This window comes from Chanodichthys erythropterus, chromosome 15 (genome assembly GCF_024489055.1).
Source record: "Chanodichthys erythropterus isolate Z2021 chromosome 15, ASM2448905v1, whole genome shotgun sequence".
In the NCBI taxonomy this organism is placed as follows: Eukaryota; Metazoa; Chordata; class Actinopteri; order Cypriniformes; family Xenocyprididae; genus Chanodichthys; species Chanodichthys erythropterus.
This window is the reverse complement of record NC_090235.1, coordinates 18112370-18138490: the sequence shown is the minus strand read 5'-3', so window position 1 is coordinate 18138490 and position 26121 is coordinate 18112370. Positions and strand designations below refer to the sequence as shown.

General features: G+C 37.5%; 1 protein-coding gene across 6 annotated transcripts in view; it reads right to left on the bottom strand.

Annotated features, from left to right (window-relative positions):
• Positions 1–91: 91 nt before the first annotated feature.
• trps1 (trichorhinophalangeal syndrome I) overlaps positions 92–26121 on the bottom strand; it is a 134068-nt gene continuing 108038 nt past the window's right edge. For all 6 annotated transcript variants that reach the window (XM_067411871.1, XM_067411872.1, XM_067411874.1 and 3 more), the window contains exons 6-7: positions 10940–11062; positions 92–3536 (exon numbers count right to left, since the gene is read on the bottom strand). In XM_067411871.1, coding sequence (XP_067267972.1) covers positions 2409–3536; positions 10940–11062 — 1251 coding nt within the window. In that variant the 3' untranslated portion in view covers positions 92–2408. The remainder of the gene's footprint in view (positions 3537–10939; positions 11063–26121) is intronic.

Genomic DNA, 26121 nt, shown 5'->3' with positions numbered 1-26121 from the left:
AACGATTTTAAAGAAAACATTCTGATGATACACAATAAGGTACACAGATAATTGCTAAAATGTTTTATTATTTTATTATTATTATCATTATTATCATCGTCATCATCATTATTATTCAAGTTTAGATGTAACAGACATCTTTGCCCTCTTTATTGAATCTTTTTGCATGTAAAAACCTACCACACAAAAAAATGAAAGAAAAAAAAAAAAAAAAAAAGTTAAGGTGGCAGCTGAAAAAAAAAGAAAATCCTAAAATCATCATCTATGCACTTTAAATGCAGCAAGTGTAAAAACAATAACATTCTAAGAATAATGGTTAAAACATTTACATATTTATGCCCTTTCGCCTTGACCAAACAAGCTTCCAGGCTCCATCAAATACTCCTTGTGTTTCAATATTGCTAAGACCTTCGAACATAGGCAAGATCTCATTCATTTATTATAATGCAGTACCTGTACTTAGCATGCTAATAACACATTTCATCTTTCTTCTTTTGCAACAGAGTAACTGAAGTGCAAGCATTAACATTTTCAAATTAAAATGAACATTTAGAGACAAAAAAATAAAAATAAACAATCTTATGTTATTTAATACCCAACTGTATAAAAGCGACGGTTTATAATGATTTCAGTTATTTTTAAGAGGCATTTGCAGTTAAGCAGCGTTGTAAGGCTAGGTTCGGAGAAAGACGGAGAGAGCAAACGAGACATTTTGAGCCTCGATCTCTCCCCATTTCCCCAGTTCATATAAATAATGTCTGTATGAAATCAGACCAGGCCCAACTCACTGAACCTGCGGCCATGAAAAGGAGCGAACGTGGAGGAGAAGCACAACGCAAAGTTGCTAGCAAACAAAAACGCAAACAATCTGGGAGGGTTCAAATGATTTTTCCCTATTCAAATAAAATGGAAAACTGAGATGCAGCATAAACAGCTTCAAAACATATCAAGCGCTTGACTTGATAAATCACGTTTGGATTATTTCTGAGCTCATTATTACTTAGAATCAGACATGTTGTTCAGTTCCTCAGGTAGACGGTTGTCCACTCGCCTCCACATGATAAAAATTGCAAAAGGAGCATAAAGTACAGCTGGGTGAAACAACAATATAAATAACAATGTTATGCCTCTTTGAGACAACTGCCATCGAAAGGCACCAGAAACACCTGCAGTTATTAAGTTTCATCAACAGTACACAGAATCATTTTAAATTTAAGGTGTTTTCAACTGCTCTTTAGAATTAAAGGTGGAACGATATATATTTAAACTGGCAGAAAGTTATTCTTTTTTTTATATTATAGAGCACTGGCTCCCATAAAATGACCAAATAAAGCCTAGCCCGATCGGCTTCCATTCAATGTTCGCTTTCAGAAGAGCAGGAGAAAAATACAGAAAGGCTTCAGTCCGATACAAGAAGCTTCTTCATCAACTACAAAGCACAAGAACATGGTAACAGAAGATGACAATGCTTGGAATGAACTGTGGCCAAAGATTAAAAAAAAAAAAAAAACATAGTACTTTTAATATTCCACCTTTGGAGGAAAGGAAATTGAATTGTCTTACTGTTTTCGTGAAAAAAAAAGGAAAAAAAAAAAGTTCAGGTGTTGCTTCATTACGTCGTTTGCTACATTTGCAAATGTAAACGTTTGTCAGAGCCAAACTCCAGGCCCTTATTCAGATGAAAGTTCAATGTTGCATATCAACATCTCATGTAGAAAATACTTTGTACAATATATCAGGCACTGATAATGTGATTTTACTATTAACAACCTAGAAAAAAATATGTTTTTATTCCTTCCCAAATTTCTAGATCAATAAGAATTGCATCCCAGCAACTAAGGCAGCAGCTTAAGAGTTCTGATGGAATTCTGTGACTTGAGTTACCTAACTTCAAAAAAAAAAAAAAAAACATAAACATAAGACATTTAGTATGTTAACTAGACTATAAACTAATGTTGTCTATTCAGCCATACACACTCCCTGAGGATGCTGGATGTTTGTTTGAGGACGACAGTCATTTATGCTGTTGCCATAGTGACAGACGACCTACACCGAGCCACACATGCAGAAACACATCCTCATTTTTACCAGAACCAGAGAACTTTTCATAAACCTGTGAATACACACAACGACGACGACGAGAAACGAGTAGATGTACCTTGCTTGCTGAACTGCCTTGTCGAAAATTACATATCTGGACTAACGAAAATATATAGCTACATGTACCGATGTCTTCAGAAAAACAGTTTTGTTCGTTAAAAGTGTGTTTGGGAGCTCCCACAGAAATGCTATGCTGACTGAAGTTTCTAGCATTGGCTGCTTAGGCACCTTGATCCGTCTTGGCACGTCAATGGATTCATTCGTACGAGCGCTGCTCTAGTTGTGCTCGGACTGCGGGTCCGTAAAGCTCATTGGTTAGAGGGGTTGGCGTTGGCCTCGGGGGCGGCCCGGTGGAGGCCTCGCTGGATGTGAGTTGTGAAATCGTACTTATCGGAGCAAGCGTGCAGGCAGATGCTGCACTGGAAGGGCCCGCCCTCACCGTGGCAGCTCATGTGCAGGGCGTACAGGACCTCGTCCAGGAAGATGATGCCACAGTGGGCACATTTGCTGGAGAGATCATCTTGCGTGGCCTGATCGACCTTCTCTGGTTTGGGGACTTGCAAAGTCTCTTCGGCTTCCTCCGGCTGATCCGTCTCCCGCTCCCTGTCGGAGGCGGGCGACCCCCGGCTTTCCTTGGTGGCGAGAGTCCCGTTGGGCGTCGGACTGGGTTTGGAATGTTTCATGGCCAGGTCGAGAGGCGTGTCGCTTTCGGGTCCAGAAGGGGTCGGCGGGGGGAAATGAGGCGGTAAGCTGAAAGTAGGGTAAGGCACGAAGCTTTGGCACGGATTGGGAAGGCCGGTCACGGGGCTCAGGTAGTGACCCGGGTTGCCCGGCACAGACATCTTGTACTTAGTCCAGAAGCGCAACCAGTCCGTTTCGTTTTGCAGGTCGTTGTGGAGGAAGGGTAGGCTGAAGAACGGGTACTGGTACTTCTCGATGGGGCTCCCTGGAGGAGAGTAGCTGGACTGCTTCGACGGACGCATGTACTTCTCGATAGGGCTGCCCCGCTCCGAACCACCCTTGCCGTCCCCGCCTTGGGGTCCCGCGCCGAGCCCGTTTCCCTCTGCCCCTCCGTCCGCCGGGCTCTTGTGCATATGCAGCGGTGGCATACGCTTGTGGATCTCCAGCGTCTGGTTGACGAGGAACGCATGGGTGGAGCGGGGGCTAGGGTGACTTTTGGGTCCCGAGGGGCCGTAAGACTCATATTTGCCCAACTGGGCTTGGGTCTCGGCACGTGATAAAGACCCGTCGGATCCTGTTTCCTCAGTCCTCCTTTCTAAGGGGCTGCCGTTGAGACGCTCCTCGCTGTTGACGCGCTGCTGCTTGGACCCAACCTGCTCAGGCGGGACAGGGTCAGGGTTCAGGCGCTTGCGTGTCCGCCGACGGATGATCTGCTCGCCGTTGTTTTGCTTGATGATGTTCAGCGGTCTGGGGGTCTGAAAAAGAGATGAAAAGATGAAAACCTAGTGGTTTGGCATTATCTTATTTATTTTATTCATAAAACTTAATATTTATGAATTAGTAATTAACAATTCACTGTATTTATGAATTATTAGCTATATCTATGTTGGACATGATTCTTATTTTTGCTATCTATTAATGTATTCAAATATACAAAAATTCAGTGGAATGAATAAAGTGAAAAATCTCACTAAAAGTATGAAAACCTAGTGGTTTGGCATCATGTCTTATTTTATTATATATATATATATATACACACACACACACACACACACACACACACACACACACACACACACACACACACACACACACACTTGATTTAATAATCAAATTTATGCATTGCATAGTATGAAGAAAACCAGAAAAAAAAAAAATTGTTAATTCTAGCAGAATTCAAGCTTAAAAAAGGAAAAAAACTTCAACCCCTAATAAATAAAGAAAGAAAAAGGAAAAATGTAATAAATGTGCATGACACTAAAATGTGCAAAAATCTCCCACACCAAAAAAATAAATTATATTAAAATTATATTTTTTTCTTTATTTTTTCTCTATTTATTTTATTTATATATATATCAAATCAAGTATTAAATTTTAAGCACTTTTAACAGACTCTCTGGTTGCAACTTTGTGTTTTTTAGGCTTTTAAAAATTGTAATTCTTAGAAATGTTTTCTTTGTATTCTTGTTGTTTTAACTGTTTATGGCAGATTGAAAAAAAAAATATATATATATACACATATATTATCTTATTTATTTTATTCATAAAATAATATAATATATATATATAAAATATATAAATATTATATATATATATATATATATATATATATTTTTTTTTTTTTCTCAATCTGTGTGAACCAAACAAACAAACAAACAAAAAATACTCACACATGCTTCCCTGTGTGTGAGTGAGATTGAACCAGATCCATTTACTGCCTCATAAATAGGTCTCTGATCTAATATTGTGATTTCAGTCAAATGATTCATCCCTTCTGGGACTCAGAGGACACACTCCTGTAATTAGGCTGGTTAGCATAATAATCTGCCATCAAATGGCTATTAATTACTGCTTTATTTTCACTGGACTACATAGCCTAGCTCAAAAATCAAGGTAGTACAGTGAGTTCACAAATACAAATGAGCAAATCTACAGAAGTGATTTTCAGCCTGACTGCCAGAAAGAGACAGAAATTGACAAGTGGAACTGTTATCAATTGAGCTATTTTACGAGAAAAAGCCCAAGGTAACCATATGTTCATTGTCATTTCTCATCCTTTACGTCTACGCTAAAATGGAAACTACTGTGGTTGGAGAGATGTGAGATATGCATATTTCCTTTGGTGGCAGACCTGCAACAGGAGGGAAAGAATGGAGCACTTGTCTGTAATCTATTTTTCTGAGCTCCAGATTCCATCCTGGTAGGCAGTGGCTCGGGGGGAAAACTTCAGTAAGGTGACGCAACTCATCTAGTCTTCTGCTACACTGCCAGACACATTCTTCCAAGTCCTCGCTTGATGCAGAGATCACCCACGGCTCACCCAGAGCCAGAGATAATTGGCAGAAGAACCACGTCACCCCCCCTCTACCAGCACCTTCTGACTGCTTGTTGACTTTGAGGTAGAGGCACATCGCGGGAATCAATCATGTACGGTCGCCGCTTGCATTTGTAGCACCCAGATCCACAGTCAAGTACCTAGGCTAAGGAAAACAATCCCTTTCAAAGAAGGGGAGGCTTGGGATGGCTGAGTGTTTCAGTATGACAGAAGGAACTTATTTCTCTGGTACTCATTTTCCCATTAAATGCTGGAAAAATAATTTATGCAAAAATGTAGCTCGAACAAAGCCGCCTCAATCTAGCCTTTGGCTCCGCACCATATGTTCTAGGGGAAGAAACAGGAGATGCATATTTTCAAGAATGTTTGACCGGAGTTACATCTAAAACAAACCTTACTGTGTTGCTTAACTTCACTTAATGCCCTGTGATGGATGGTGTTAAAATGCAAGCTCTCGCTCTTTGGAACATGTCAGGCCGGCTGTCTGTCTGAAGAGAGGATGAGGATGAAAGCCAGACAAAAAGAAAGAGTGCCCTCTACTGCTGGACCGTGTCAGGCCCTCACTGCACAGAACCGAAAGTAGTGGGCGTTTGTTCTAGTTCTTTTTTATATTATGTCTCTTCTGTCTAATTTTGGATTATTATTATTTATTTATTTTAGATGGACATTGCTTTATCAGTTTTCTATGAGTTCTGTTTCAAATATCAAACTAGAACAGAGACATAAAAAGTCTAATAACCAAACGTTTATGCCTTTTATGCCTTCTACATATTGCAAACAGAAAAACTGTCAAAAGGGGGATTAAGTTTGGTGGTCCCTGCACATTTAATAATCAAATTTAATTTTAATTCTAGCAGAATTCATATAATAAATAAATAAATAAATAAATAAATATATAGAAATATATATATATATATATATAGAAATATATATATATATATATATATATATATATATATATATATATATATATATATATATATATATATATATATATATATATATATATATATATATATATATATATATATATATATATATATATATATATATATATATATATATATATATATATATATATATATATAAATAAATTATTCTATAATGTGCATAACACTGAAAGTGTTAAAATTAATTCTACAAAAATTCGTATTTGGTATAAAACAAATAAAATATAAACAAGAAAAAATATATAATGAATGTGAATGACACCAAAATGTGCATGATACAAAAAAAAAAAAAAAAAAAAAAAAAAAAAATCTAAAAAACGTCATATATTGTATAAAATAAATACAAAAATAAACAAGAAAAAATATATAATTGTGTATAACACTAAAAGAAAATTAATTCTACAAAAAGTTGCATTTTCTATACATAGAGTACACTGTATATAAATACATATTTTATAGCTAGTCGGCAACCTTGGGTGTTTCTATATCTTTTTAATCTAGTTTTGACAGTTTAAGTACTTCAGAGCTAAAGACTCATGTGTGAAGCAGAGCAAATAGTTTTCTAAACACTGAAAGGTATTAAATGCTCAAAGGAGCCCAGAAGGCCTGTCTCGACCGCACTGTCCGTGAACAAAACCTCGTTGCTATTCCAGTTATTTCTTTCTATCTTTTGGGCTTTCTTTTTCCAACGGGTGGTCAGAGTTCAGAAGCTGAGAGAACTTTTTGGAGAACGGTCGAAATATTCTTTCTGTGTCCCACAGAGAAAAGTTTCATGCCGGCGAGCGTTTTATGCCGGCCATTGACACACGGCTACGGCGCATGTCGGGTACTATTATTAGAAGATAAAATCTGAGAGACATTTATTATTGCAATGTGTTCTGGCATGAGGAGCCCAGACCTCCATTTAGGGCTCTCAACAGTGTGGTTTTATGAGGTGCTATTATGAAATGATTTCTGTACAGCATATAAAACTTTTTATTCAAAAGTATAAAAAATACTACTGGAAAATGACTGCCAGGCTGACATGAAGGACGCAGTCTCCGCCCGCCTGCGTTAGCTCGCCATCAGTGAAACAGTCACTCGATTATTTATCAAACCAAGAACCTGAAAGCCTACGAGATATCTTCTACTAAACAGCCCCACTGCCTCTCCTCGGCTCCGGGAATCAAACTGCCGAAGATGAGTCAGCATCTTATAGCTGAAACCAAAAACAGAAACATCAAGCAAACAAATCCTGCATCCAATCGGCAGTGTTTCAACGGATCCCGAGGGCTTCTGAGAGACGTCTCTACATCTTGTTTCTTAGCTTCTAGTGGAGTGTGACGTGTACACAACATGATGGTCCAGTGCAGAAGCTACTCTAGAGTAAAAGATTAGAGAAGAGCGAAAAAAAAAGGCTATGCCTTACTGTCCACCGCTGGATCACCTCACCACACAAAGATGAGCACTGAGCTAGAACTAATAACATACAGATCTATGCTATTGCTAGGTTTGTAGACAAGCTGAGGAAAATTCACATATTTACCAGAACTTGATGCAATCATTGTACAAATGTGACTCAAAAACAACCTCTCCCTTTTCAAGGTAAGCACATGAAGAGTACAGTAGCAGCCTTCATTAAGGTTTAAGGTCACAACATCAAACATACCAGAACCAATGATTTTTATGCATTTCCTTCATTAACGTTCATTAACGATTTTTGTTCCTCCAGTATGAACAGAACCACCTTGCCTTTTTAAACTTTGCCACCACCAAGAAGATCAGTGTGACTTATTTTGTGTCAGCAATCAACAATCAACTTTCAAATGCTCGACTCACTCTATCCTGTGATTATAAAGCCCATTTATGGGTATGAGAGCAATAACGAAAATGGCGAATTATTATAATTATTGCACACTACAGTTCAAAAGTTTGGGGTGAGCAAGATTTTTTTAACTTTTCAACATTGATAATAATCAGAAATGTTTCTTGAGCAACAAATCGGCATATTAGAATAATTTCGGAAGGATTCTGAAGACTGGAGTAAAAGTTTAGCTTTGCATCACAGGAAAGAATTACATTACAAGAATTACAAATATATTGTAATATTTCAGAATATTACAGTTTTTACTGTATTTTTGATGCTTGCTAAGCATAAAACACTTCTTTCATAAACATAAAAAGAATTCATACCAACCCCAAACTTTTGAACAGTAGTGTGCTTTCAAATCAACGTCCATTCTTTCTTACTCAACATTACAAAATAGAATCATTAATTGGAATTGGAATCAGAACCAGAATTGTTAATGTTCTTACAATTCTAGGCCCTGCTCATTAACCACCAACAAAAACACAAGATTAGTAGAAATTAATATTCATATAGTAATATTTTAAATGTGGTAGTTCACTAATAACAATAATTGTTGGTGTATTCAATACAATTTAAAATACTCGGAAACCTTAGTGAAAAATAAATATACCAAAATGTATTTGAAATACATTTAAGCAAAGTATACTACAAATACATTTATGTACTTAATATAAATACCCTGCAATTGTACATTTGGTATACTAATTTGGCATAAATTCTGCTAAATAGGAACAACTAATTCTGTAGTTTAGTAATGCTGAAGATATATTTAAGTATAATTGATTGTGCAAAAATGGAACTGTTCCAAGTATACTTTAGGTACACTTTAAATATCTTGCATTTAAAGACTGATATTATACAGTGATCATCCTTACTAATAGTGATATTAAAACACATTTTAGGCTTAATATTAAGAAATGTGCATTGTGCAATAAAGAAGTTCTCCAAATAAAGTTTAATTACAATATTTATATCATTAGGTCTCAAGAGATATGGATTTGTAGTATAGTTAGTATGAAATAAATGTATTTTAAATTCATTCTGGTAAAGAAGACATGAAATTTAGCACAAAAGTGAGAACAATTAAGAGTCATCTGAGCAATAACTACCAGAATTCTCATAAATATCATCTACCCTCAGCTTTTAATATCAATGCGATCTCAGCTGTAAAGCTGTGGAGAATTGTTCCCGTTTCCCTTAAAGTCACGGCCACCTCACTTTTTCCGTCCCAGGAACCCAGAGCAAAGACTGATGCGAGCATCAGTACAGCTCTGCATCAATGCATGATGGAACTCCAACATAAATGTCAAAGTTAGAAAAACTTACGGCGTGAGGAAACTTATTTACTCCAGACAGTGTTTAATGTGGGGCAGTAAATAGAGCGTACAGTATTTCACAGGCCTGGCTGTGAAGCGGCCATTGATTGCAGGCTCTGTGATGAGGCGGTGCGGACAGGCGGACAGATGTGAACGCCTGTGCCGGGTCAAGTTAGCACGACTCAAGCCACCAGGTGGCATGGCCCCTGAAAGAGCCTCTTGTGGTCCGGGCGCTGCGGTGCCTGACTGCTTTACCCCAGCCGACCACACTGACTCAGTCGGTTCCCTGTATCCGAGCCTGTGCCACCCAGGCGCTGGTCCCGATAGCCCGAGGTCACCGAGGCAAAAGAGCGCTTCCAACATTACATATCAAGACAGGAAGAAACCGAAACACTCACAGACTTGACCCAATTCTGAAGGAGCTCCAAAGATTAGAATGCAAACGCAACGTTAAGTCTGTGCACAATGCTTCTTCTGTTTCTCCAGCTTAATTACTCACATGTTGTTGAGTTTGTTTACCCGTCATGTTTATCCAGACACCATTTCAAAGGAAATAGACGAACACTAGAACACTTTCAAGGATGCAGACAAAGCTTTAGGTACAGCTACAGATGGAAATTCAGATCAAGATTAAATTGGGAGGGCAGAGAACTGCGAGGCAATAAAGCAAATCAAATGAAGTAATTTAGTCCCGAAACGAGCAGCTTCTTTTCTTTGGGCACAATTCACACTGACTAACCAAAGAATTAATAATATAGTCGCTGCTTTATGCATTTACAAAGGTGTAAGACTGTGTACTTTACGACTTTAATGAGGGAAAGAACTACAGTCCCATAAAGCATTGTGAAAGAAACAAAATTAAAATCGATGAACAAATAAAAAATGCAACTGAATTAAAGATGTTAATTGTGTATACAGAAAAAAACAATATATTTTATAAGTTTTGAGGTGGGAACTACAGAGTGATTTGCTTGTCACTGTCTCTGAATGGTGGAGATTTCTTCAGAATCATGTGGTTTTTCACAAGGAATTCCGGCTATTTAAAAAATAAAAAATAAATAATGTAGCTCAAAATAAGAGTCTTTAAAGGTTAAAAATCAATTCCCCATTATGGAGAAAATGAATAGGATTTGTTACTGTTAGACTCTATAGTGGTTTTAAAGCAGCTTAAAGTGAATAGTTTACCAAAAAATAAAATTTCTGTCCACCCTTCCAAATGATATGAGTTTTATACTCTTTGGAATGAAGAAAGGGATATTTAGCAGAATGTCATACTATGAAGATGGATGGGAACTAGAAACAAGTTTAGTCTGCAATCAGCTTGGACATTCTGCTAAACGTCTCTTTTTGTGATCCACGTAAGAAAGAAATTCATACGACTTGACTGGGTTTTTAAGGTTGTGCCAGTAGCCGTTGTGTCCGTCTCGGGTTTTAAGGTCAGGTGTTTGTTAGGACTGTGGGAAATAGGGCTCCCAGCTGGTGCAAAATTACTTCCATAGGGCCATTAGCTGGCTGCAGGGCTGAGGAAGGCCAAAAGGGCTCTTCCCCCGGGGTCCTCGCCTGACAGCGCGGAAATGAAGCGATCAAACCGAAGCTGCTACGCTGTCACCTCTCCGTTCATTTGAACTCTGTTTCTGTGATTTGTGGGTGGGCTGGCGAGGCATTCTCGCCATCCCTTGCCCTGATGTTTTCTTAGTTCCCCCCTTACCGAGTGCAGCTTCTGATAGAGGCCACACGCGTTGCACACGTAGCCGCCGTTGGCATTCTTCCTCCACAGCGAGGTCTTGGTGGTCAGACAGTTGGCGCAGAAGACCCCCGAGCCCCGCCGTCTCTGAAATCATAAAAAAGAAAGAGAGCCAAAATGAGTCAAAAAAGCGAGCTGCGGAGAAAAAGAGGAATGGAGATTCATGCACTGCAAAAAGAAAGCCAGAGGTAGGTGAAAAAAATCCCAAGACTCAGTAGGGTGTAGCTGGATATGACAGCTCTGATGGTGAGAGACACAATGCGTCCAATCAGAAAGCCAGGATGAGGCGCGATTAACAGAACCAAGCTAATTAACCTTCCTGCGATTTATAGGCTTTGTAAGATACCGCTGTGTCAGCGACAACACCACCGGCTTCAAACCGGGTCGCCCGCACCGGCTTGACATAAATATTTTGATCTTTCAATAAATGTCTCTTCCCGAACACATGCATGACGTGAACCTTTAAATACATGGCTGCAACTCAAAATATCTAGTAGCTTGAAATATTGCACTCTACTGTGAGAGAAGGGGAAAACATAAACTCAAGTAGGAAAAAAAAGGAGAGATATATAGCCACATGAATCATCCATTGGGAACGGACAGAACTAAAAGTGAATCCCGAGAGTCAGCCGGGGCAAATCACAGGAATTATCTCGATTATGGCCCCTGTAAAACTCGTTTAGGCTTATAGAATGTGTACGATTTATTTAGCCTAACTTCAGACGGCTTGCGCAGGGAGCACATTTCTCCTGCCAGAAAAGTACAATGCTCCTAATTGTGCTCTAATACATTTAGAATGGAAAGCTTTCTGCAGACATAATTTTGGCTTCGAGTCGGTAGAGCTTTTTTGGCAGGGAAAGGGGCACTTGATTCATCGGGTGTTTCACAACGTATCAGTAAAAAGTTTTGGGGCGCCGCCAGCTTCCTATAGGGTAATTTTTCCATCCAGATGCGCCATTGGAGGGCCCTGCATCAGCTAAACTAATTATGATCTCACCTTCGCTGATGCTCGCTCACTCTACGGTTCGACATCTCCCATTAATCATAGATATGTAGAAAATGAATGTGAAAAGAGAATGAGGGACGGTAGCCCGCACGACCATAAAGAATAAAAATGATGGCAATAACTTAATGAGATGGAGCAATGTTTTCCATGAGCTATCAGCAAATGCAAAGTCACTCTGACAACTGCCCTTTGCAACCGCAGAGCATCATTCTGATGCGCGCAGCATTTCGGAAGAGAGGGAGGGATCTCTCGTCCTTATTGTGCACATAAAACAAAGGTATACTCATTGAAGGTTCATAAACGCCTTTCTAATGGCTCTCCGCAGCAATAAAGACTCGATCCTTACATTAAGCATTACGCTTGCTCAAATCAATAGTTTTATCCCTTATAAAAAGAATGCTGATGTTTTTAGATAAATATTTGATCAGTACTTCAATTAAATATTTAAGTTTGTAATTCCAGACCTGGATGACTTAATTTCTTCTGTGAAACACAAGAGAAGATATATATACATATTTCCACCGCCAAAAAACATCTTTTGTGTATGTAGAAGAAAGAAATCCGGTTGCACTTACAGTAAGTACTGGGTAATATAACTACATGGTTTAAGGTTAGGTTTATTACCCAGTTATTGCAATTACTACAAGTAAATAGTATGTACACAGCAGTGCTGTAACCACCATAGGCATTGAGGGGGATAATTGGTCAAATCGTACCCCATATTATATTTGCTATTTCATAATGCTGCTCTCCATTACGCACAACCACAGTATGCAAATATTAGGGTGAAATATCCCTTTAAGAGAGCAAGATGTCAGGCATATCCTACAACACAAACCCACAATACCTTACTGGAAGATTATCTCAAAATCGAATCACGGCTCATTTACATCAGAATCAGTGCTTTCTTACAATCTTTAAGCGAGAATGTATATATTTTCTGATCTCAGTGGGGTTTTTTAGAGGGCCACATGCTAGTCCTGACAGTTTAGACATGATTGATTGATTTATTCTTTCCTATCCTGTTCTTGCATTACAAGCCAAACAAAGTGTCCGTCATCAGCTATGTGGATTTCTCTCCCCGGCCTTCTGGGCTCCAGAGCCAAATCACTCACACGTGTTCCCTCCGCCCGGCCCGCAGTCTTTCAGCCACAGAGAGTTAATATACATACAACGTGAACACAACTGATCATTTATCTTGTTGGTCATATCATTCATTTGCGCAGGGCCTCCTGTTTAGCCATGCAGAAAGCTTATATGGTTAGTGAGCCAAAAGTGTTGGATTTAAAATGAAATAAATCAAAAGCTGCGACACTTAGGCTGATCGTGTCTGCATCTGACTGTGTGATAAAGGCTGTTTCGATGTTAAAATTAATCAGACTCTTGTATCAACAAGCGTAGTAAAAAAAATAAAAATAATAATAATAATAATTATGAACTAGCTGCAGTAAAATTTATGTGTCTACATTTATTGAAAATGTCATTAAAGGATCAATGTCAGTAAAGGATAATTTTTGATTAGAATCAAAAATTGAATTTACCTCGGCATAGTTGAATAACAAGAGTTCAGTACATGGAAAAGACATACATTGAGTTTCAAACTCCATTGTTTCCTCCTTTTTATATATAAAAGACCTCCGGAAAACAGGCGAATCTCAACATAACACCGACTGTTACGTAACAGTCGGGATCATTAATATGTACGCCCTCAATATTTGCATATGCCAGCCCATGTTCAAGATATTAGACAAGCCAGTATTAACGTCTGGATCTGTGCACAGCTGAATCATCAGACTAGGTAAGCAAGCAAGAACAATAGTGAAAAATGGCAGATGGAGCAATAATAACTGACATGATCCATGATATCATGATATTTTTAGTGATATTTGTAAATTGTCTTTCTAAAAGTTTCATTAGCATGTTGCTAATGTACTGTTAAATGTGGTTAAAGTTACCATATTTTCTTACTGTATTCACGGAGACAAGAGCCGTCGCTATTTTCTTTTTTAAACACTCGAAGTCTGTATAATTCATAAACACAACTTCATTCTTTATAAATCTCTCCAACAGTGTGTAATGTTAGCTTTAGCCACAGAGCACTATCAAACTCATTCAGAATCAAATGTAAACATCCTAATAAATACTATACTCACATGATCCGACGCATGCATGCAGTATACATGACGAACATCTTGTAAAGATCCATTTGAGGGTTACATTAGCTGTGTGAACTTTGTAAATGCACTGTATTATAGTCGACAGCTCGGGTGGTGGGAGCGCGCGATTTAAAGGGGCCGCAGCCTGAATCGTTGCATAGTTAATGATGCCCCAAAATAGGCAGTTAAAAAAATTAATAAAAAAAAAATCTATGGGGTATTTTGAGCTGAAACTTCACAGACACATTCAGGGGACACCTTAGATGTTCATTGTATAACCAATGCCTTACATATTGTGTTAAATGTACAAGTGAGTTTTCCTACCATGATTCAATTCAACCAGCAACTTACATTTACAACTCGGCAGGTACTGTACTTGTTAATAAACAATTAATTATACACATACTCTAGACACAGGGATTGCAAGATGCTTGGACTATTATAAGGTCAGAGGGGTTTCCAAATCAATCCAAAGTTAGTCAACAACACGCATCTAAAGGAAAAATACAAAAAAAAAAAAAGCAAAGCCATTACATTTTAAGAAGGAGGGTGGGATCAAATACAGTGGGAGTGTCACATAAGTTGAGATGTGAATGTCTGTGAGGAGGGGGTTGTGGGTCAATTACACAGGAAAGCCCAGAAATAGCCTTCCCCTGTTGAACGGTGCAAAATCCCAGACTTCCTTTTCAATTATCAACTAGACTGCCATCTGTAAAAACGAATGCATACCTTGCCTTGCCAGGTTCTGTTGTTTTATCTCTTTCTCCCTCCATTACATCTCAGAAAAAGGACAAGTTGGCAAGGGAAAAAAAGAATAAAAAAAAAAAACACACACACACATTTGACTGGCTTGCTGCAGCTGCTCACCAAAGGAAAAGGAGGGGTGGCGAACGAGAGAAAGCCCTGATTGTCTTTGTTTTCCCAAAGTGTGGGGCGATTTTTCTCGCCTGCCACGTCTGGCCGTGCTGTGAGGTGATGCATTGTTTTTTTTCCACGGGCTAGAGGGGCCGCAGAGATCCCAGGCCCTGTCTGTTTCCTGGCCTGCTCCAGTTTATCACTGTATCTGCTCTAAGCGCTGCTCCTGCTATCTGGCATCCGTCACGGCTGTCGCTATAGGTGCCATGCATTATCACACAGCACTGTCATTGGTTAAAACACCACTAATCAAAATCAGAACAAACTTTGTGATACCTTTCATCTGCACTCGGAATGAGGTGTAAAAATAGGCTTATTTTTATTCCATACAGACAAAGGTATGTGTACAGGTAGCGCAGGGTTAGTGGTACTCGCAGTAAACAACAAAATGGCTGTTCTTGTTTGCATTGCGGGCTGTGATGAATGACCCTGCTGCACTCCGGTACTTTCTGTGGGTGTAGCCTGTGCATTCTGTTTGTGCGTGATTGATTACGCATGCCTAACACTAGGCGCTCTAGGGAGTCAGACTAATTCGGTCCTGGTGAGAGGAATCTGAAGTAATTAGAGGCAGGACCTAATTACATCTATTTATTTAACGAGCATGTTCCCACAATCCCATAAAGCTCTCCATTAAAAGCGCCTAGTCTCAGGTGAAAGAGGCGGGGAAGAAACATCACACCTTTCTGTCTTAAACCCATTACTGTAATCAACTGCTCTCAAGGTTTTGCAACCGGTTTCGCACCCATTGTGAACTCTCGGCACTAAACAATGCGCCGTCTATGAAAAATGTCTGAAAATAACAGCTTTCAGCACTAGGGATTTTCAGGCCTCTGCAACGTCAATCTAACAGTCAGTTTTGGTGGACAACAAAATGTGCCTAAAAGCAGAGACAGTGACGAGGGGAAGAAAAGGATGCTTGGAGACTGACACACATCACAGATGTAATATGTGAAAATAAGGGCTAATAATGCATTTGGCATGCCGTCTGGATGTAAGAGCGAGGATTCTTTGGTTTAAAGGGGGCGATTTGCACACAAAGCTGGTGAAATGAAATTACATGTAATTCACTTAGGCAATCCACGGGGCCTCTTACATTAAATAAACAATTATTTAATCAGCTGCGGGGAAATTAGGTGAACCCCTACTGACAATTTCAATTTCAGAAATCCTGCATCAACTTTTCAAGGCTCAGGCGGTACCATCGAAATGCCGTCGGCAAACATCTGGACACAATTGAAGACATATCGAACCATCAAGTCCTATCTTAGGTGGATGTTTTACTGGGTTTACACAAATCCGAAGTCTCTAGCTGAAACGGAGTCCTAATTATATAATTCAGTTTGATAAATAAGATTTAATGTATTCTGTGAAAGCTTCATTCCTCCTAGAATCTGGGAGGCCACGGTTCAGGGTAATATTCCCACATCACATCCTCATTTCTTCACGTTGCTCTCAATATGCTTCACTGTCAGGAAGAAGTATAAAAGTAGTATCAAATCATCTGAAGTCAATCAGAAGGGTTTTAAAGCAATTATTCAATTAGGTATGGGCGAGTGGGGCTAGTACTCACACCCTTTACTACAATTAATATTTCTCAGGGTACATTCTACTTTTTTTGAAGCTTCTATAAAAGGTTGCATCGTTATTGCCTAAGAAAAAAAAAAAAAAAAAAAAACGTTGTGTAAAATGGTGTGAAGGTGAATCTGCCTAAATAGTTGATTTTAAATAGTAAAATTAGGACTTTTGTCTTAAAATCATATAGTTAATTAGATACCTTACAGTAGTGGTTCTCAACCAGTTCTCAATCAGTAAACTTCCAAGCATTCCAAGCAAAATAAGCATTAAAATAAGCTAAAACAACTAAAAGATTGTTTATTCATCTAAAAGAAGAAGAGGCTATTCCATGAATGGAGTTTCCAATTCATACTGCAGCCGGAGGGCGCTAAAGAAACAAAAACTCATCTAAACTTCATCTATAGAAGAAAAGAAAACAGGAACTAACTGCATGTCTTCTAGAGCTCGCTAACCATGACTTTTACATCCAGATAAACACTTTTGAAGACAATAAATACACGATTGAGACGATGAATGCATGTATTGCCTCTGAATTTGCGTCTGAATAGCGCTGGCTCCGTGGGCGTGGCCGCATTAGCAGATAATGAGCTGAATCACGGACTTCTGACATGGCTCTCTTTTCATACAGATTACATAAACACATAATGTTTGTTTTCGATTTGACGTACATGATTTAAAACCTGACATTTCACCGTTTTTTTAGACATAAGTGTATTTTTTTTTGTCATTAGTATTCACTAAGTTACAGTTAATTTTCTGAGAACTATCAGATTGGACTTCGTTCAGAGGGAGAGGAGAGATCACGCATCATGTTAGTTTTCTTTATTTTACAAAAAGCACAACATTTTGTTTTTACTCTGAGTGAACACAAATAAAAGAAGATATTCCACAGATTAAAATGGTGTATAACTCTTAATTGTATGTGCAACATTGACGGAGTATTTTGAGTCTCTTTCACACTGATAAGAAAAAAACCACAGTGGTATCGCCGGCGATACCCTCAGACCTCAGAGTGTTAAAGACTGAGCAAACATTCAGCTCATAAAACTTCTGAAAATGACCTGACAGAACCTAGAAGGCCTTTGAATGTTGTTGACACTGGGGGGTCCTTGGAGGTTGAGAATCACTGGCACTGATAACTAGCCCCAATCTCCCATGTTAAACATGCAAGATGCAACTGTAGATTCACCATAAGGATAATTCTGGGATCTAGAAACAGCATAGGAATGCATGTACAGTAAACGAAAGACCTGCCACAGCTGAGCAGTTCCCTCGGTTTAAATTCAAGCTGCTCACATCAAAACTCTCAGAGGAGATGGACTTTGGTTTTCCATCCAAAGACAGTCCTTCTGTTATCTCTATCCAAATCCCTATCCATCCCTTTTTTCCTGCCCTATGTCGCACCGCGGCATACCCCGCTGCTACACGAGACTATCTGAACCTTGGCTTTCTCTCCAAATCAGATCCAATCGGAGGACATGATCAAAGACAGACGGGTCTCTATCTGGAAGTGTGAAGCGCAGATATCCATTTGCACTCAGAGGGCTTATGGTTGCAGTCATGAGAGTAGCCTATTGTACTGCAAAAATCAAAGGTATCCCTCCTTCTTGTGCAAATAGAAGGCGGCTTTATGCATTCTGGAATAATCTATTCCAGAGGCCGAACAATACTCTGGTCTCCCCTTACCGCTACAAAGGCATTAGGCCTTTTGACACTATCGCTACACCCGTATCCCTTATCTAGGTCTTCCTTAGATATGTGGTATCCTCTTCTGAGAAACAGTTCCGAGGACACATCCTGTCCCAGCGACAGGAGAGGAAATCCGGATACGCTGCAGCTGGCCTCTAAATGTGTCATCTGTCACCTCCGTAAGGTCCTCTTCAATGCTGTTTGTGTCGACTCGTCCTGGATGTCATAACATGGGGCCAGCTGACCAGAGACAATAGTTAAAGTGACTGACAATGACGGGCAGGAAAGAGAGCAAAGAGTTCAGGCATGACTTCACCAGCACACCTGCTCGAGTGTCAGAGAGGTTAGTGGGGTTATTGACGATGCCTCCTGTCTAGAAGCAGTTTCCTGGATCTACAAATCTACATCTATTGGGACATAAACAAATTCTGGTTTCAATGTTCATCATAAAAATGCAATGACCTACTTTCTGTTCTCTGATGAAACTATGAATTAAACACTGTTTTTCACAGTACTGATCAAAAGTGATATTTGATAAAATTATGTTTTTCAAATATTTTAAATATGAAGGAAGAACAAAACACTAAACTTGGTTAAGGTATTTATCTAAGTTATTTGGCAAAAAAAAGGCAAACTACAGCTACAGGTTTTATTTTACTGTGCAAGAAAATGACCACAACTACAATCAGTTATTAATTAATTAATTAATTTTGTTGGTTCTCTCATTAGTTTGTTGTATGTGTTCATAATTTCTTTGTATGACAGCTTGGACACAAATAAAACAAATGACTCAAAGCACAACTATGCAATATGCTTACAAAATCTTTAACATATTTTTAATAATATTTGAATAAAGGGTGAATATGTGATTTTCCCTATAGGCTGGACTGGCAACTACTGTGTGATATTTCAATATGAATACACAGTATATGGGTCAATGACATGATTGAGATAATACATACATATATATATATATATATAATATAACTATATGTATGTATATATATATATATATATATATATATATATATATATATATATATATATATATATATATATATATATATATATATATATATATATATATATAGAAAAACACATTGAAATATTATTCCAATTTAAAATAACTGTTTTCTATTTGAAAATATTTTAAAATGTAATTTATTTCTGTGATCAAAGCTGAATTTTCAGCATCATTACTCCAGTCTTCAGTGTCACATGATCCTTCAGAAATCATTCTAATATGCTGATCTGCTGCTCAAGAAACATTTAATGTGTACAATATTTTTTTTCAGGATTCTTTGATGAATAGAAAGTTCAAAAGAACAGCGTTTATCTGAAATCTAATCTTTTGTAACATTATAAATGTCTTTACTGCCACTTTTGATTGATTTAATGCATCTTTGCTGAATACAAGTATTCATTTCTTTAATTTCTTTTCAAAAAAAAAAAAAAAAATAAAAATTCTTACTGACCCCAAACTTTTGAACTGTAGTGTAAAATGTTACAAAAGCTTTGTATTTCAGATAAATGCTGTTCTTTTGAACTTTTTATTCATCAAGAAATCCTGAAAAAAAAAGTACACAACTGTTTTCAACATTGATAATAATAACAAATATTTCTTGAGGAACTAATCATCATATTAGAATGATTTCTGAAGGATCATGTGACACTGAAGACTGGAGTAATGATGCTGAAAATTCAGCTTTGCATCACATGAATAAATTACTTTGTCAAATATATTCAAATAGAAAACAGTTATTTTAAATTGTAATAATTGTTCACAATATTACTGTTTTTACTGTATTTTTAATTAAATAAATGCAGCCTTGATGAGCAGACAAAACTTCTTTTAAAAACATTAAAAATCGTACCAATCCCAAACTTTTGAGCGGTAGTGTACAGTATATAATTACAAAACTAATTCTCATAAAAAAATGACATCCTTTTACAGTAGTTTGGTCAAAGTTGTTATTATTATTTCTTAGATATATATTATAATACAATCCTATGACTGTGTCAAAATCAAGTCTCTTAAAATATCAGATAATATAATAATATAAATAATGCTATTTGGCAATCTTATAATAATAATTCATATAAAATATTAAATATAATATAATCAATCAAAATAAAAATTTATCTGGGAAAATATTAAAACAAAAATATTTTGAAAATAATAATTAAGACATGTATTCATTCAAGAACAATATTCCTTTTTACTTGATTACACACCATAAGGCATTTTTGAGTCATTAAATGTAAACTTTTCTTTTCAAAACACTAAAACAACGGTGCATTTCTAAGAAATTGACAAATGTGTTTTAAACAACATTTTAAAAGATGTTTCCTTTTGCTTATCATGAACACTTTTACATGTCGTTGACCTTGCTGTATATTAGTTTGGCCTTGTTGCAAAACAGCAGATAGATTGGAAGGATTGAGAGGTATCTTGTAAAATAAGACTTCACTCTGAAAGTTCCTGCCAAATATTTTCTATCATCTATCTTTTTTTTTTTTTTTTTTTTTTTTTCAAATTCTTCCCTAAACTACATAAAATAGAGACTGTGGGAACTGCCACTAGCAAAACTTTGGCACACTTTGCTTTAATAGTGTGTGCTGTAATATTGTGTGGAAAGAAGGACACAGAAACCTCAATTCACCTTGCCCTGGAGGGGAAACACAGGCCGCAGAGACATGTGAGGCTGTCTATCTGTGGCAGAGAGACAGTCTATACTACACAACTCTCACACCTGAATGTGAGCTGCCCCTTACACTAACAATGACAGCCATTTTCCACTCAACTAATGTTTCTCTGCTGTAAATTTCACATAAGCTTGCTAAAAGTAAGCTGTGGGCTGCTGCTGTACATTTGTGGCTTTGCGATACACACGTTATGAGAACGCCACAGTAGAGAATGAGCTGAAAATAAGTAAACCACACACACACACACACACACACACACACACACAGAGGTATTCACACCTAGCAAAAGCACACAAACTCTCATCTTCCATTTACGTGCAATTAAGCCAACTGGAAAAATACTCAAAAACATAACCAGGGCTTTTCAGCTCGTATCAGTTTCACTGTCAGACATGAAGCATCACAATAATTGCCCTGTAACTCAGAACCCAATATTTTACTGCGCTCAGAGAAAATATCGAATTCACAAGGATAACACTTATATGCTTCACCTCAGAGAACAGTCTGGCAAACGTACCCACTCAAAGGCAGTAAGAGAGAGATTTTGTTTGAGATTTTGTGGTGTAGGCAGTCACTGCGTGGGATCTGATATAGCAGTGACACCATTTCACTTGATAAACATGGTCAGATCTGGTTGAGGCAGCTTGCTGCTCCTGGATCAGGGGTTCATAGTAGGCGACAGACGTTAGATAAAAAAAATAAAAGTGACTCTCTTAAACTGACTATTTGAATGAAAGCATCAGGATCTAACTAACGGCAACATGTCATTTGTGCATTTGTCTTTCACCAGATGGTCTCTCTTTTTTTTTTCTTTTTTTTTTCAGATTTGCATCATAATATTATACAACAATGCATGATGGGATACATTAGTAGAAATCAGCAACTTGTGAATAATGAACCACCTTTCCCTGATTGTACTTTAATTACTTGAAAATCTCAACTTTTATTTGTTCTCTTACTTTTTCTCTTGGTAATCACTTAAACGTGTTTTGAAAAAATTACTTTCATAACTCTAAAGAGGTAGCAGAAAAATTTGCAGAAAAAAATGCCATAATGCACTGAAATGGAGATATTAACAAATATTATTTTTTTAATATACGTTAACAGCCATTAACACAAACTTTTGCATGTGCCTCTCCATAACTATCACATATTAAATCAAGTAAACAAAACGTCATGCAACTCATTACATATAAAGTGATATTTTATATATCTCATACCTGTTATTATACCATAAATGTGCATTTCCATATAACCTAATTATGACTACACATACTGTATGTGTGCATACACATTCTAAATGATAAACATCTCAAAAACATTTTAGCAATATATTGCATCAATCAGGCCTAGACATGTGACGGTATCAAATTTTCATGTTGCTATTAATTGCTGAAGCTTTTATCACGGTATACGGTATTATCACGATATTGAAATAAGTTGAAAAAAAAAGTGTTGTCATAGTATAACAGGTTTAAGAACTCTTTTTGTAATAAAAATAACTCTGAATGTTTAAATACAATAATACAATACACAAAAAATATATAAAGTCAAATTTTCAAACAGATTAAAGTGCAAAAGAATTAGGCTATAAAGAACAACAGGAAACTCTTTACAATAAGGTCTCATTATTTAATGCATTAACTAAAGATTGAGCAACAGCTACATTTGTTATAGAAAGTAGGCCTATTATATTTTGTTAATTTTAGTTAAGAAATACAACTGATCATTGTTAGTTTTATCTCAGGTCCATTAAATAAGTGCTTTTGATTTTAGTAATGTTATTAAACAGTAACTAAGAAATTAACTAATAATTAATGTAATGAACATTAATATATTTTACAGTATTTTTCATCGTCAGTTTGGTAATAATGGATTAACATGTTAACTAATGAAACCATAAAAGTTTTACTGAACAATAACACATAATCAGAACATTTCTAATCATTAGGGCATGTTGTAGTACAGATTAAAATATATGTTTGAGGGATTTTAAAAACTTCACTAGCGCAGTTGCTTTGATTGCGGGGTTTCTGGGGTAACCGCTGCATTTCTGCTGTTCCATCAGCGCCCCCTGCTGTCAGAGAGTGAACTTTCTTTGTTATAGAAAGTAGGCCTATTATATTTTGTTAATTTTAGTTAAGAAATACAACTGATCATTGTTAGTTTTATCTCAGGTCCATCAAGTTAAGAAATTAACTAAGAATAATTAATGTAATGAACATTAATATGTTCATTCAGCTCTTTCATTCAGCGCGTCTCCTTCACACGTTCGGCCATGTGCTTCCCGTGGGCTTGTTTACATCTGAGCGCGTGTCCCTTTGACGCAGAATAAATGTTGTGCATTTTATACGATTGATGGGGAAAGTATTCTTAAATGCATTATAAAAAATTTAATAATTGGTAATAAATTATTATTTACGGTATTTTGAAATTCCCACCATAACAATATCATACATATTCATTATCGCGATATATATCGCATTACCGAATATCGGCATACGTCTAATCAGGCGTATGAAGAGACTTCATGTGATATCAGAAGCAGCTTCTCTTTCTAAACTAAACTAACTTTGTCATCATGAGAAGGAACCAAAGCAATCAAAACAACTGCCTGAACAGAACTTATGCAGGATGAACCCAAAAGTGACAGGAAAAACTGGAGAGAAAATGGGGGTAAAGTAGATGAAAAAATGATAAGCTGTGGGAAGGCAATGCCCCACTAAGCTAAAATTAGCAGTAGTGTGACAAACTCCAAGGAGCTCAGACTGAGAACCTCCATCATACTATTGCCCAGAAAACATTCACCCACTCAGAGTACACAGGAAGAGACCATCAGCCAGTGACTAACACTAATGAAGCCTCCATGGAGCTCCCATAGTTCAGTGGCCAACAGCTTAAATCACTATACATCGACACTGAGCTCAGACAGAACTGACACTATAGCACAGCCGCGTTTAATGCTTGTGCATGAAAGGGTTAGTTCACCCAAACATGAAAATGAAGTCGTCATTTACCCTGGTGTTGTTCTAATGCCGTATGCCCTTCTTGATCGGACCACAAAAGGAGAATTTAAAAAAAAATGTCCTGCTAATGCTTGTCCATATAATGGCAGTGAATAATGACCAGAGGTTTAAAAAAGACACACTGAATGATCCCATGCGACACGTGCCGTATATTCCAAGTGTTCTGGGGGTGTATGATAGTGTTTGGTGAAAAACAAATCGGAATTGAATGTATTATTTAATGAAAATCCTGACCTTGGCCGTTGGTGTTCTGTGCTCGACTGCACGGTCATGAGACTCTGTTAGCACCACAGTTCACTCTGACTCACCCAGAAAAACACACAAGTTAAGATGAATAAAAACGTGACATGAAATAAAACACCTAGAAATGAGTATCTGTGTACCTTCTTCACTGAGTTAAACACATGTGACCTTTCAAAAGTGATTACATAATGCATCGCAGAGCAGTGCAAGATAAGCATTTGTGGTTAAAAAGCATATAAATCTTTATTTTTTTTAAGAAAATGACAGATCTTTTTGCTAGATAAGACTCTTATTCCTCGTCTGGGATCCTTTAAGCTGCACTGAAACTGACATTTGGACCTTCAACCCGTTGGTCCCTGTTGAAGTCCACTATATGGAGAAAAATCCTGGAATGTTTTCCTTAAAAACCTTCATTTCTTTTCGACTGAAGAAAGTAAGACAAACATCTTAGATGACACGGGATTGAGTAAATTATCAGGACATTTTCATTCTGAAGTGAACTAATCCTTTAACTGTTTATGTTCTTTTTAAGATATAGCCGACTGTATACAAGAATACTTGTCGAAACGGGTGTTTTGAGATCATTTTGTGTGTATATGTGTCCATTCAAGTGCAAGGAGTCGTGAAACAGAGCTCGATTATGTGTTCATGTGCCATCTTACAGGTGTATGTGGGCACAGAAAACAGCATCCGATTGCAAATCGAGAACTCTTGTCTGTTCTTGCATTTGAGTTGTTTAAAGGTGCCCTAGAACCAGTTTTTACAAGATGTAATATAAGTGTAAGGTGTCCCCTGAATGTGTCTGTGAAGTTTCAGCTCAAAATACCCCATATATTTTTTTAATTAATTTTTTAACTGCCTATTTTGGGGCATCATTAAATATGCACCGATTCAGGCTGCGTCCCCTTCAAATCTCCTGCTCCCTGCCCTCCCGAGCTCTCGACTATAAGTGCAGTTATACAGTGCATAAACAAAGTTCACACAGCTAATATAACCCTCAAATGGATCTTTACAAGATGTTCATCATGCATGCTGCATGCATGCTTCGGATCATGTGAGTATAGTATTTATTTGGATGTTTCCATTTGATTCTGAATGAGTTTGTGGCTAAAGCTAACATTACACACTGTTGGAGAGATTTATAAAGAATGAAGTTGTGTTTGTGCATTATACAGACTGCAAGTGTTTGATAAAACGAACAAGGCATGTTGATTGTGCTGCAAGTTTGGAAAAGTGTACTATCCGTGGGACCGGCTTCACAAGTAGAGAGCCTGAGCAATTTCATGTGTTGTAATTGCCTAGCAACCCTAGACAAGTGAGCTCTCTGAATTAGCTGCTAAAGACTGGGAGACTTTTGAGCTAGTTGAGTAAATTTCATTGTGCTAAATTTGGGTAATTATGTGAGTTTTCAGGCACTGTGGTAATGAATGGCACTTTGTTGTATTAAATCCGGGGCTAAATGGCTGGAATACGGAAAAGACGTATTGGGGGATGAAAGCCAACACCTCCATCAGTCTGCAGGCAAAGACTGAAGCTTTACTATAAGAACCTCATGAACCCAATCAAGTCATAATAAAGCTCTGATTGAGAGGGAAGTTCCTGGAAGTGTGATTGCACGAAGAAATAGGAGGAGGCCAAACCAGCCCAGAATAATTCTTGCCATGTAAACATTACAGCATCATAATCTGATCATTTTGCAATGAGAAAAATATAACACACTCACTCATATTAAGAAATTCTGGTGTATACACACTGCCATTCAAAAGTTTTTCTTTTAATGTTTTTGAAAGAAGTCTCATTTGCTCACCATTTATGATGTATTTATATGAC